We start from the raw sequence: 13577 nt of genomic DNA, 5'->3' as shown, positions 1-13577 counted from the left end.
AAAAGATATATAGCACTCAAAAGAAAGATGAATGAAATAATAAAATATTCTGGAAGAAGACATACTTTATCAAATACAATTTTACAAAACAGATTACACTGTCAGGAAATTTAAAAGAGAGTAAAAATTCCATGAAGCATGACATCAAGGAAGAGATAAGATGACAGGATGACATTAAAGGGAGTGAGAAGAGAAGCAACAGAAAGACACTCCCAGATATGCAAGGAGTTAGGAGATCCTTCTTGAAAAATATGCTCAAGGCATACTCCTGTTGACTGGGAAAAGATTTAAACTATTGAACTCAAGAATGAGAATGCTATTGTATGATGACTGGCAAGGTCCCTGGATCCATTTAAATAGGTAAGTAAGTTTATACAACTGGTCAAGATTATAACAAAATTAACATGCTATCATTATTGAAAGAATACAGGTCTATAATATATTATTATATTATTAAAGTAAATTGACATGAGAAACCTGCAAGCACTTATAACAAAGATTGGGGCCTGAACTGAAGTGTGAGAAGTAGAGAATAAAAGGAGTAGAAATGTGCTAGTTGTTTATTTTGCTCAATAGGGTTTTTATAGCTTTATGTTGTGAACTTGATAAATCATAAAAGAATGGTTTAAGTATATTATTTCACATTATATAGGTAACTAAATTAGAATTAGAAATATACTCTATGTCTTCTAAATAACCAGAGCAGTAAAAAAGAGACAAGCATAAATCATTCAAAAGAAAGATGGATAAAATAATAAAATATCTGGAAGAAGACATACTTTAGAAAATATGTAAGTTAGAAAGTTACAGTAGAGACACATTAAAGAACTAAAAGTAGCAAGCAAACTTAGATAAAAGAATTAATATAAGATTAATCTATTAAAAGATAGCACACAAAATCACAGACCAATCTTATGGAAATGTATACAAATCATAAAGCAAATGCTATCAAAATAAAGCGAGTAGTACATTCAAGAATACATAATGGTCAACTGGGGTTCATAGCAGGAATGCAAGGATGGTGTGATTTATCACACATCTCAGGTCTCATTCATCTTAGGCTGCAGAATGAAATGTGCTTTTCTTTTCTTAACAAATTTAAAGTCATAAATGCTCACTTGTTTGAATGATGGAAATGTGTCCTGGTTCAACTGTCCAGTGACTTAGGGGGCTGGCATGATGACACTCACATAAACACAAAGAACTTCAGTCCACATTCAGTGTCATCTGTGCTGCCCCTTGGTTCCCATGAGTTTTAACCTTCTGCCTGTAAAGCCCAAGGACCTGTCTAGATAAGGCTGATGTTCTTGATCAAAGAATATTCACTGAGGTTCTACAGCTACAGATCCTGAGGTGAGTGTCCTGTGGACTTTCTGGCTATTTATTACATGTATATAATTCCCCAATATACATGCACACATATGTACACACATGCTCACACATACACAAATACATATATATATATATAAAGTAAAAATAAAGAGCTGTGAAATATATTTTCATATTGATTCATTTATATACACAATTTACACAATTGTCTTCTAGGTGGTTAAAGTATTTTATTGATAATTTTCTCACTATGTAATCTCCAATGGCCATATACCTCAGTCTCCTCATCTATACCATGGAGATAGTAATAGTATCTACTTACTGGGTTGTCATTAGGATTAAACGACTTAACCTCTCATTTTGGCAAGCATTAAATGCCAGCTATTACTATTTTATCACAATCATCATCACCATCATTGGGGTGGATGATATCATTGGGGTGGAACTTATATAACTTAGGAGAACTCCCCCCCCCAAAAAGAGTAAAATCAAAGGAACTTGAAATTAGAGGAACCTTAAAGCTTCAGCCTCACTGGCTCCAGGTCACCCCCTCTAATCACTAATACCCTTGTGCTGACATTGCGCATGCATCCCCTGGACATTTCTACTTCTCAGTTCAAAGTGACTGTTTAGGATCAGATGGTGAATATCACTGGCTATGAGAGAAATAGCTACATAAACATTTTCTACTATAATTTCATTTGTCTAATGTCATAGATGGAGAGAGGAAGGTGACCAACTTCTTTGGTAGGTTTGGGGCTATTCACAGGGTTACCCAGACATGGGACTTGTAGTTTTAAAACCAGGACAGTCTAGGTCATCCAGGATGAGTTAATAACCTTAGGAGTAGTTTACTTTCTTTCCTTCTTGGGATGAAACAAATTTAACCATAGATTTGTATAAAAATTTCCAATAAATTTTCTCCATATTTCAATAGTTGTAGCTTCACTTTATTACTGCTAATGATTATGATGACATCCCTACATTGCCCACATTTTCAATATCTTATGACCATTTAGTTGTCTCTCTAAACAACCACAATAGAAGCCTTTAGTGAAAGACAGTGGACTGAGTACATGTTTTTATCTCTGTTGCCTTCCCCAGTTTTAATGAAGGCCAGGAAGGAGTTTTTTCACACTGGAGAGACTGATTTGGGTGTTAGAGACAGGAAAGGTGTTAGAACAGAAACTCTGAGACTTAACCCCCGACACCTTCCCTAGTGTGTTCCAGAGAGCTGGGCACACATGCTGGCTCACCTAAGAACACACACATCTGAAAACAGAACCCTTCTCTGGAGAAGTGGATGGTCCCAAGGGAGATAACTTGGAGGTGACAGAGCAGTCGAAGGAGCCTCTCTCAGCACAGAAACGTCTAATCAGCATCTTGGTGCCTCAGTCTCAACATGCCTGGAGGGATAAGGGTTACCAGGCATTGAAAGAAGATCTCAGCATGATGGACAACAGGAAAGCCCGCCAGAGAGGGAATAGACTCTAGAGGTGGGGGATGGGGGGGGGAGAGGTAAAGAGAGAGAAAGGGAAAGAAAGACAGAAATAGGGAAGTACAACAATAAGATTTTCAAATAAAAAAGAGAGGAGCAAGATGCTTTAAAAGAAAGGTTATAATCAAAGACCACAAAAGTAAGAAAACATTTGTTGTCAGTTATTAAAAAATAAAACAGAGCAGTAAATCTGTAAGATAATAAAAATCTCCCCAAACAAAAAGATAAAGGGATGGAATTTGAAAAGAAAATATAAGAACATCAAAACATGAATCTAATGTATTAAGAATTCAGGAGGCAAGAATATAAAGAATGAAGGGGGATAGGATGCCACCCCCCACTCGCACAGTAAAAGAGCCCATTTAGACTCAGCAAATGAACGAAGATATAATGAGATTAAAGCACATGAGTAACCCAGGAATAAATAAAAGACCCTAAGGCTTCCAAAAAGGAGGAGGTAAAGGGAATCAGAATAGGAGCAGACTCCTTGGCAGGCACGGGAGATGCGAGTCAATGATGTCATGCCCATAAAACTCCAAGGGAGAGTGAATTCTCCCCCTGAACTCTGTTCTCAGACTCTCTGTCACCGGTAAAGCTGAGAAAGTTCAACTCCTGGAAACTTTCTCAGACAGTGGAAAGAGGTTGTTCCCCAAATGCGGTGTAAACCAAGACAGGCCATGGTCTGGAATCAGGAAACACTATTCCACATCAGAGAAACAGGAGGAGGCTCAGCATGACAGGTTCAGGTTGGAACAAGAATGGTGGCCCCACGGATGGGGACCCCAGAGGAAAAAACAACTGAGAGGTCCTCTGACATGTCTGACAGGGTGGGGAGTGCCGTGATAAGTCTGTGACTTTCTCACCTCCTCCCTGTCCTGTCCTAACAGCACTTTCTCTAATGAGGTGAACCCACACTCGGCGCCTCTTGCTCTTACCACTCCCATCTCCTCTGTCTTTCCCTATTTTTCCTTTTAACCATGGCTCTTACCACCTTCCAAAATATGCCATCATTTAAAAATATATTATGCTTATTGCTGACTGTGTCTCTCCCCCAGTAAGCTCCTAAAGGACAGGGACCTTTGTTCACTCACTAATGTATACCAAGAGCCTGACACACAGGAGACACTCAATTTATATTGGTTAAATGAATCTATGCACCATATGTATGCATATATAGTGGGTTTTATGTAAAGAAACTTAAGCAGACAAAATTCGGACAGTTAACTTTTGGAAAAATAAAATTTCATATACAAAAAGATAGAATCAGGATATCCTACTTACCCAGCAAGGATTGATATATAATGTTGGGAACAAGGAGTGATAATGGAATGTCCCCATAGTGCAAGCATGGAGGCCAAGGAAGCTGATGTTGAGAGAGAGCTCAGTGATGCAAGTGATACAAAATGATGCAAAAGGGCTACCTCCTCCCTTGTGAAAGGTAAGAGAGTAATCTCTAAAACCAATAAATAGAAAAATGACAATTATGCATATTACTTAGAAATATTGGAACAGATACCAGAAGAGAGAGACAGAGTAACTGAAATTGTTGCCCCTGGTTAGTGGAACTGGGGGTGGGTTGATGGGTGGCGCAGGGATGACGATTTCTCATAGTGAACTTTAGAGTACACTATGCCTTTTAAAATTATCTGCATGTTGTTACTAAATAAAATAAAAATTAATTAAAATAATAGATGTCAGAAGCAAAAACCTAGATTTAAGTTAAAATTTGAATTTTGAGAATTTAAATGGATTCTTCTCTTTAGTGTTTTTAAATTAAGAAAATATGTAATAATGCATCAAAAATTAAAAATCCCTTACTTTTGGAATTTTGTTTGACATAAAAGTGTAATAGTACTGCAGTAACGTGGCAGTTGAAGGTGGAGAGGAAATTTTTCGTGGATTCCTGTCTTGCATTGGATCCAGACAAATGTAAATATTGTAGGAGACTGTGGTCTTTCCTTTGTGATGATTGCATTCCTGGTGACCACAGTCAGAAGTATATTAAGAATTTGTTTTTAGTTTCAGGTCATTTTGCCCTGAACTTATATGGAACCTGTAGGAAAACAATTCGAGCTGCACATAAAAATGTTTTATGCTCTCATGTGGTCATATTTTTTATTTTGCAGCACTACATTGAAATGAGGTCTTGTCTTGAAAGTGGTGTTTTAATTGAACATGTAATTTATCTAAACAACTTTGCTTGAGGATCTCTTTGGCTCTGGGAATATTATTTAAAAATCTATGCATGCCTATCAAAATGCAATGAAAGATATGCAACAGTTATTGGAAACATCACTAAAAAAATAAGGACTGCTGAAGCAGAAACTCAAGGCAGAGAAAAAAGAATGGGAAAATTCTAAGATGTAGTAATTGTATTCAGACATGTCAAAAAATCTCACAGCCACATGATACAGTTAATGCATAAGTCTTACTTTCCTTCGAGACCTTAACAACTCTCGAAGGGGAGATTCTCCAGTCTCTACAACTGCTGAAGATGCTTTGCAAAGTCACGGTTTACAGGTGACATAGGAAGGCCAACACATTAACATATCAACCAAAAGTAACCTGAATTCTTAAGCAAATGCTAAGGTGAATTGCAAAATATATTATCAAATGCCTGTATCAAGTTCAGAAGTCAATTATTTTGGTTTCCCTCTTAAGCTAAAACTCTTTCAAGGTTACATGAGCCACTCATCTACTTACATTTCCTAGTCTTGTAAGGCCAGAGATTTTTTTTAACTTAGTGAAACTTTTATGAAGGTGGGGTGGGCAAAAAAGCGGCAGCTTCTAGTGGGGAAAATGACGGAATATGGACACTCATCACGGGGGGCTATACGGGAGAGATGTTTGCAAATCAACACCTTTCAGGGTGGTGTCTAAAGAGTTTTAATAACCGATTTCAAACTGACAGATTAAAAATACTTGTTCAATATTCAACTAATATTCAAACAGTCACCCTCAACCTGACCTAATTCTTTCCTGTATCTTTGTCCTACTGTCTTAAAAATACAATATGAAAATCAACACCAAAACCTAGCCTGAAATGATACATTGCCCACAGGTGTGAGCCCACTAAATGAATCACCTGGTTCTCTGGTTTTAAAAGTTGTGTTTCCAGAAACTTGTGTCCTTAGGATGGCTTCGCTTTTAATGTGACAAAGTGCTCCCTTGTCCTACTCCCAAGAGTTTATCCAAAGTTCTTCCGCACGGGGATGGGCCTAGGAGGTTTTCTGTGGACAGAGCCACGTGCTTCTAGGTCCGTCTAGACGGGCGGAGTGGGAAGCGGATCCTGTGCCCAGAGGCTGGGTGCCCTGCGAGCGGCCTCCCGCACTGGGCGCCCCCGCTTCCTGGTCAGGTCCCTGCCCACCTCCCCTTCTCCTTCCCCCTCCGCCTGCCTCTCACTCTCAGGGTGGCTTTGCTTCTTTCTCTCGGAGATGATGCTAAGGCCACCTCCCGGCCTAGTCCTGTCCCGCTGCCCCCTGGGCTGCCCTCACAGGTACCTGCGTGTCATCTTCCTGAGTCCTGCTCCCTCCCCATCCTTCCCAGAGGCACACAGGCCACTGCACCAGCCCCCACGGGAACACGACAGGACCAGCAGTGAGCCATCCCCTGCCGATTTGTTAAAATCAAAATCCAACAGAAATAAGTACAACCTATTTATTCAAGGTGCAGAAAAACCTAATAGTACAGACATTTACAAGTAAAGAGAATAAAGAAACGTAAGGCAGGCCAAGACTAAGTAAATGGAAGCTAGTGCCATGATGTTAATTTTAGATAAAAATAGAGCCTAAGTTGGAAAGCAATATTAGGGACAAGAATAGTCATTATTTAATAATAAAGAGTAATTCATGCAGAAGCTGCAACCCTACCTAACAACATAAAGGAGAATTTTAATGTTAATTATAAAATAAAATCAACAGGAGAAATTTTAAAAAATCGTAATGCAAGATCTAAAAACTCTTCTTTCAAAAACACATACATAAGATCGACAAAAAGTCAGAACATATTTGAATAAATAACTAAGGAACTTGTTCTAATTGTCATATAAATAACTTGACTCCAACCGGGCACACACACATTCCTTCATTCCCACAGGAAACAGTTATAAAAACTCCCATTCCTGAGCCATAAAGGAAGTCTCTAAAATTAAAAAAATGATATAATTTTAATTCTTTCTTTGATCTTAATATATTAACATCTGAAATAACAAAGACATTACCCCAATACCTCCATAAATTTGGAAATGTAAAACCATACCAATTTTAAGTAATTTACAGATCTGAGAGTAAAGTAATCCTGCCTAATTGTACCTAAAACAATATCTTGTGTTCTTCCCCCAAAAGTCTTGATTCTGAGTGAAGCTTCTAGTTTTCAATAAATATATACAGAAGCATTGATTAGTATACTTGCAGGAATATATAGTAGTAGACATAGATTTGTAGTAAAATCTATTCCATTTATCTGTCCATCATCTAAACAACCATCCATCCATCCATCCAGCTATCTTTCAATGATCTAACTATCTATCATCTAGCTGGCGTCTACATATTCTATCTATTGATCAATCAATCGATAGATTTATTTTTTATTTTTATTTCAAAATAGTTGAAGCGTATGCCATAGTATGTATTATTAGAGGATAGTTATGCTGAGTATGGGGTGGGGGGGCTTGGTAAATTTTAGAGTCAATCATACTGAGGCCTGGAGAACAAAATACAAAAATCTTATGAAAAATTTGGGTATTAAATTACCTAAATAATCAGGTAACTTCTTTGAAAAATAGTAGTATTCCCAAGATGTCTTTCTGCCTTTGCTCAGATAAATAAAAAACAAAAGCAATACACACAAAACAAACAAGCAGAAAGAAAACCCCGAAGTACAAAAGATTTTACAGAATTACCTAGGGCAGATTTTAGGAGTGAAATGACAAATCTCAATCTAGAAAGCTAGTTAACTTTTATATCCCCACTGATTCTGCAATGGTTTCTACATTAGTATTTGAGTGACTGAGGAAATAAGTCACATCAGTCTTGCTTATGGTTAATTCTGTTTGTCCATATTTGTAACTGGACTTTCACTAGCAATGCATTTCATCACATCATTACCAGCCCAAATGCATTTCAAACTCATTGTTTTGGTGTTAAGTGACATCTCTCCCAGGGGAGATGCAGGAAGACTATCTTTGAGATATTGGCACACCTAGGTGGTTATATAGTTTCAAGTCACAGTCCTCATACCTAAACTGGTGACTTCACAATTTCACTGAACCCCTCTCTAAATTTAGAGAATGTCAATTATAGAGATGCCATAACACTTCTGGTTTCCCTGATTAAACAGAGGTTAGAGGCCTTTCAATGGGGATACAGTGGAGAGAGGACCAGACACAGGTCAGATTACCTGGTAGAGATGGTACAGGTTACCTGGAAAGGTGGCCTCTCTCCCCAAAGAACAGGACACGGAGTGTTGGAGCCTAGAAAAGACATCTTCACAGATTCTGTAAACCCTTTCATCTGTCTGTGAGTTTTCTGAAGTTCAGCAACATTGGCACCCACCCCATAAGTGAAAATAAAAGAACAGAACTGCACCAAGTAGCCTACATTCTTCATATCTACTGTGGTTTCACAGAGAAATCTATGCCTTGACGTCATTGCAGAGCAGCTTCCAAACTCCAGGATAATACAGAACTGATTTACTAAAAGAAGAAACAGTCTAATGCAGTTCCCAAATATCCCAGAAAACAATTTTGAAATAGAAGAGGAGCTTCTGGGCAGGACAGCTATGTAATTTGTGAAATCCAGTGAAAGATGAAAAATCATCAGACATTTCAAGGTGGTGACAAAGAATGAAACAAAGTGGGGACCCTTTTAATTGCAGGGCCCTGGGTAGTTCAGGTTCCAGGCCCAGGAAGTGGGTCCTGCGGCTAGTTTATTCTCAGTTACTCAGATAATTAAATGAATTAAAATGCTCCCTTTTTTGGCAATCTCGTGAGTTAAACCCTTCCAGACACAAGTGCCACCTAAGTGATCAGGGTTTTTTTCATTCCTTTGGTGACCTTTACACACTATTGGGTGGTTAATAATTTTATGGGTCATATTGAAAAGCGATGAGACACACACAAAATGAAATCCCCCTTTCCTGTCTATAAGGAGAGCATCAGTAATAAATTATCCTGCTGGATCTTATCTTCCATTTCTATAGCATGCAACCCAATGAATGTAGCCACTGACCTAGTTATTTGGTTATAAAAGAAACCATTCTGCTAATGGGTTTGTAAGGAGTCACCACAGTATAGAAAACAATAATATGACCAAAGATCACGTGCAGTGGATCACAGAGAGAGGGTAACTCTGTACTGATTCCTAAGACAAGAAAACAAAGCATTCGATCTCAATATTTTTCATCTAAATTCTTTCTCTGCATTCCTAGAAGAATATTGCAGGGAGGGGAAAGGTATCCTTTTACCATCTGGAAAGTATTTCCTCTTGAATCTTCAATCCATTGTCCAAGAAAGCACGCATACTATGGGTTTATGCTTTGAAAACGAGCTAGTTAAAATAAATGACATGAAGAGCCACTCCACTTACATAAACTGAGAAATAGAAAGGAAATAAATATCTGTGTGATTTATAGTTTGTGTTTCAAAAGCAAGTGATAAAAAGGCCTGATTCATGCTAAAATAAAGACAGAGGCAGCTGAGCTTTGGGAGGGAGGTGAGTGCTGTGCACTGCTAGTCTGTTCCAAGGTCATTGCAGAGCCAGCCTTGCCTGGTGCAAGGAGCAGAGAGAGACCAGAGGCTGTGTGTCCATTCAGCTCCCCTCCAAAGGAGCAGCTGGGAATTGCCTAAGTACTGTCATTTAGCCTTGATGCTCCTACTATCTGGAGCCTACCAGACTTTTTAAGATCTTCCTCCAGCAAGGAGACCCCTGGACTCCTAGTACTCTGCCCCCTGCAGAGATTTACGACCTGGGATCCCCATCCTGTTAATGACTCTGGAGCTTGACACTGCTCCAGCTGAGTGAGACTTAGACACTGCCCAGGTATGCCATTTGGACGCTGACACAGGAGGTCAGGGGTTTGAAACCGGCAGAGTAGTTTTTCTTTTTCATTTAAATTACAAATGAGAAGGCTGTGGATTAAGATGTTTTAAAGATCCCAGTCCACAATCCTTTTGGGACTCTCCTACAAACTGAACATGAAACACCAGGTTGCACCCCACTGCATCCTGCCATTCAGTCTGCTGAGCGAGATGTGAGAGAATGAGCTATTGCAGTCACTCTGGCTTCGTGAGGCCACTAGAGGGACACCACAGGACACCAGGGCTCGGAGAGGGCCCCCCACCTCATTGGAGACAGACTCTAATAAGAAAAACACGCTCTCATGTTCAGAAAAATAAAACTGGGGCTTTCTGCCCACTTAATCAGGAACAAAACATTGTCAGTGTTCTGGGCAAGAGAGAAATGTATCTCACATCTCAGAGGAAAACAAAGCAGCTTTTAAATTAAGATCTATTTTCCCAATTCAATTGTTAAAACAAAACTCCACGAGGATTAATATATATAATGTAGGTTCATTCTTCTGTGCTGCGTCATTGATAGTTTTGCTTCACAGACTAAATAAGTAACTGATGTGAATTTGTTTCTTCTTTTACAGCAAAATTAAAACAGCCAAGATTTATTGCGTATTTAGCACACGTGCTGTTCTAAGAGCATTTATGTGAATTTCTCAGCCCAACCTCCGCCTATATCCCCCTAATTACATACAAGATGGGCAGACAAAGGGGGTCTGCACCCAGGTTGGTGGCTGCACAGCCCACACCTTTAACCATGTGTAGTCTGCCCGACGCATACTGTACTCTGTCTGACCCATTGGCATCACTCAGGCCCAAGTCCACTCCAAGCAGAGGTATGGGGTTGGAGACAGAGTATTTGTCCCACCTGTACCATAGGAACCTAGGGGGCCTGCTTGTCCTCCAGCCCCTGCTATTGGCTGGGGTGTGGCAGGACCACTTTTGTCTTCCCGAAGACCCCCCCAGCAGGTAAGCATGGCATTAAGTTTCTGGCCAGGATCTGTATCATCTTCGAAAGCTTTCTCTTTTAAGAGAAAATACACATATTTAAAAATGTGAGACATATAAACCAAAGAGTTACAATGGGGTCTCTGGGTTTTCGTTAGGTGACTCTGGGAGCTCTCAGTGTGTTTTCTACCTTCTGCCCCATACACCAGGTTCACCTTGCCCCAGACAGAGCCCTCTCCCCTGAATTGTGCCTTTCCTTTCAGCACACAGAGCTCCTGCCAGAATTACCTATAGCACTGGACCTGAATAAGTATAGAATATGGGACATGGAAGAACACATGTCTTTGAACCCAGATCCCTCAAAACCAGAAGCACAAACTTAGGGAAGCAGAGAAGGCCCAGTGAGAAAAGTGATGGGCAGAACAGATGACTTGGAGGGAAAGTTAGTACCTCTCTCTCCAGGTACATATGGGTGATTTTATATATTTACAGCAGAGCACAAGGGAAATCCAACGTCCATTTAAAAATCTGTCTTTGAAGGAATCAATAAGCATGAGACAAAAGGGGAACCGAGACCCGCTCCAGGGAGGCTTTGGGGAGAAGCAGGGCGTTGGCCCCTGTGACAGAGGGGAGGCAGAGTGAGGGCTGGACTCCCGGGTGGCCTGTTCGTGGGAGGAAGGGGTGGTGGTTCCCTGATCCCGCCTCTGAGGTCTGAGGTTGTGGGCCCAGAGTGTGGGATGGGAGAAGGAGGGATGCCGGAGGTGACTGGAGGGAATATCAAATCATTGTCCTGGGAGGCAAGAAGTGACAGGCAAGGGCGTTAGGATTGGCCGCCATCCTGGGGTGGCCATGTGAGATGGTGACCATACTTCTTGAGGAAGAACAGGAGCTTGTAAAATTCCTGGAGGTATTTAGCATCTGAGCTCATGTGCAGAGTGGGTGATAAGTTGAGTGTAACCAGGTTGGGTGACCAGGGAAAAATAAGGGAGGAAGAACTGGAGAAAGGGTTAAGCAGCTGCCCAGAGAAGGGTGACGGCGCTACTCATGAACTCTGGACTGGGGAGAGGACACATATCCTGGACAGTGAGGGGTAGAAATACTGGAGCCCTAGGGAGACATAAGGACAATTGGAGTGTGGATGTGGGAGCACATGAGCTGCCATGACAAGAGGCAGTGACCAGAATGGAGTGTTGGGACCGAGGTTTCTCAGGTGAGGCACATAGGAGTTAGGAGAGTGGCTTCGCTGCACCAACAGAGACCATATAACCAGGCCTCAAACCCAGGAGCTGGCATGTCCCTTTCAGGAGGAAGCCTGAGCTGGTAGGAATGTGGGGGTAGCTCTGCTCCAGGAGTTACCAGGGATCCCTGGGACTCCATCCACCTTGCAGGTTGCCCACGCCCACATGACTAGAGCTGGCTGCTAAGGCCAGGCCCGCTGAAGCCCATGGAGGGGTGAGAGGAGCAGGAGGAGGCAGAGTCTTTGCGGGACCTGCCTCACTTCTCCTGCTGGCATCCTGCCAGCCAGATGATGAGCTGGGAGGGAGGACAGGGAACCCTGGCTGAGGTAGGGCCAGTGGCTCTGCAAAGTGGTGGGTTCCCAGCTTCTAAGGGGGTAGGTGGCCTAGGAGTACAGGATTTTTCAGGGGGCCCATCCCATCACCCGAGAGGGAAGAAAGTTCCCAGCCCCTCAAATATTGATAAATGGCCTCACTGTTATCCGGAGCCAGGGACCACACAGGCCAGAGAAGGAGGCAGACTGTGCCTCACCCTCCTGTATTTTACAATAGCAGGAAGGAGACGGGAGGCTGGGAGCTAAAACATTACTATCACCGCGGTATACTATCACCCTGCCAACATGCGGATGAAAGTAAAAATCGAACTTCCACTGACATTCACAAGATTTCCCAGACAACATTTTAAAGCTCACTGGTTCAGAAGCCCTTGTGCCTTCTGCCTCTTTGCCCTTAGGGATTATGTGACGGTACTCACCGCTTCTACCCTCTAGACACATGAGCTCCTAGGACACCCCAAGTATATTTGTGAAACTACAAAACTGGGTCCAGTGTGCATGGTGGCTCTTACCTGGGAGGACAGGCAGACACTTTACAAGGCACCACCCCTGTGGCAGGCCGGGCGTTGGGATTGCAGAATGATGTATTTACTTGAAACCTCAGGTCTCTGTAGCAGCCTGCTCGTGTGGTCATCTGCCCTGTAAGAAAGGGCGAGATGCATGATAAAGACTCACAGACATGCCCCGTGGTAAAAGGAGGCAAAGAGCAAATGAAGTCTCAGAAAAAAAATTGACCATATTTGCAGGCCTTTGTGTTCCTGACCAATTGGCCAACTGTTGATATTCTACTTTTCTGACCAGTCCTTGTGATTTTTATTAGTGAATTTCATCAGTTCTAAGATACATGCATTTCCCCCCTCCATTTTAACTTCTTTAAAATAACATGGGTCTTGTAGTCGATGGCAACATACCTTTGATGAAACACACTACTTCTTTTCTATTGTTTCCGTGGTTGAAATACCAGTCGCTTTTCAAAACTAACAAATATTAACTATGCCTGACTTGTGTGTCCATTTGAGAGGTCACAGTAGGAAACAGTCAGTAATAAACCAGAAAGAAATACAGACAAAAAATAACAATAGTGAGTTTAGCACTGGAGAATTCACAGAGCTAAACACTGCCACAGTTTCAAGCCAACTGGTGAACTTTTCACAATAATGACGTAG

General features: G+C 41.2%; 1 protein-coding gene across 1 annotated transcript in view; it reads right to left on the bottom strand.

Annotated features, from left to right (window-relative positions):
- The window catches only part of ADAMTS16 (ADAM metallopeptidase with thrombospondin type 1 motif 16), a 106984-nt gene that overhangs the window by 23660 nt on the left and 69747 nt on the right, over positions 1–13577 (bottom strand). The window contains exon 18 of the mRNA XM_081133690.1: positions 12924–13050. Within this exon, the coding sequence (XP_080989816.1) occupies positions 12924–13050 (127 nt within the window). The remainder of the gene's footprint in view (positions 1–12923; positions 13051–13577) is intronic.

This window comes from Miniopterus schreibersii (genome assembly GCF_964146895.1).
Source record: "Miniopterus schreibersii genome assembly, chromosome: 3".
Lineage (NCBI taxonomy): Eukaryota > Metazoa > Chordata > Mammalia > Chiroptera > Miniopteridae > Miniopterus > Miniopterus schreibersii.
Note: the sequence above shows the minus strand (reverse complement) of the source record. Positions and strands in the feature narration are given on the sequence as shown.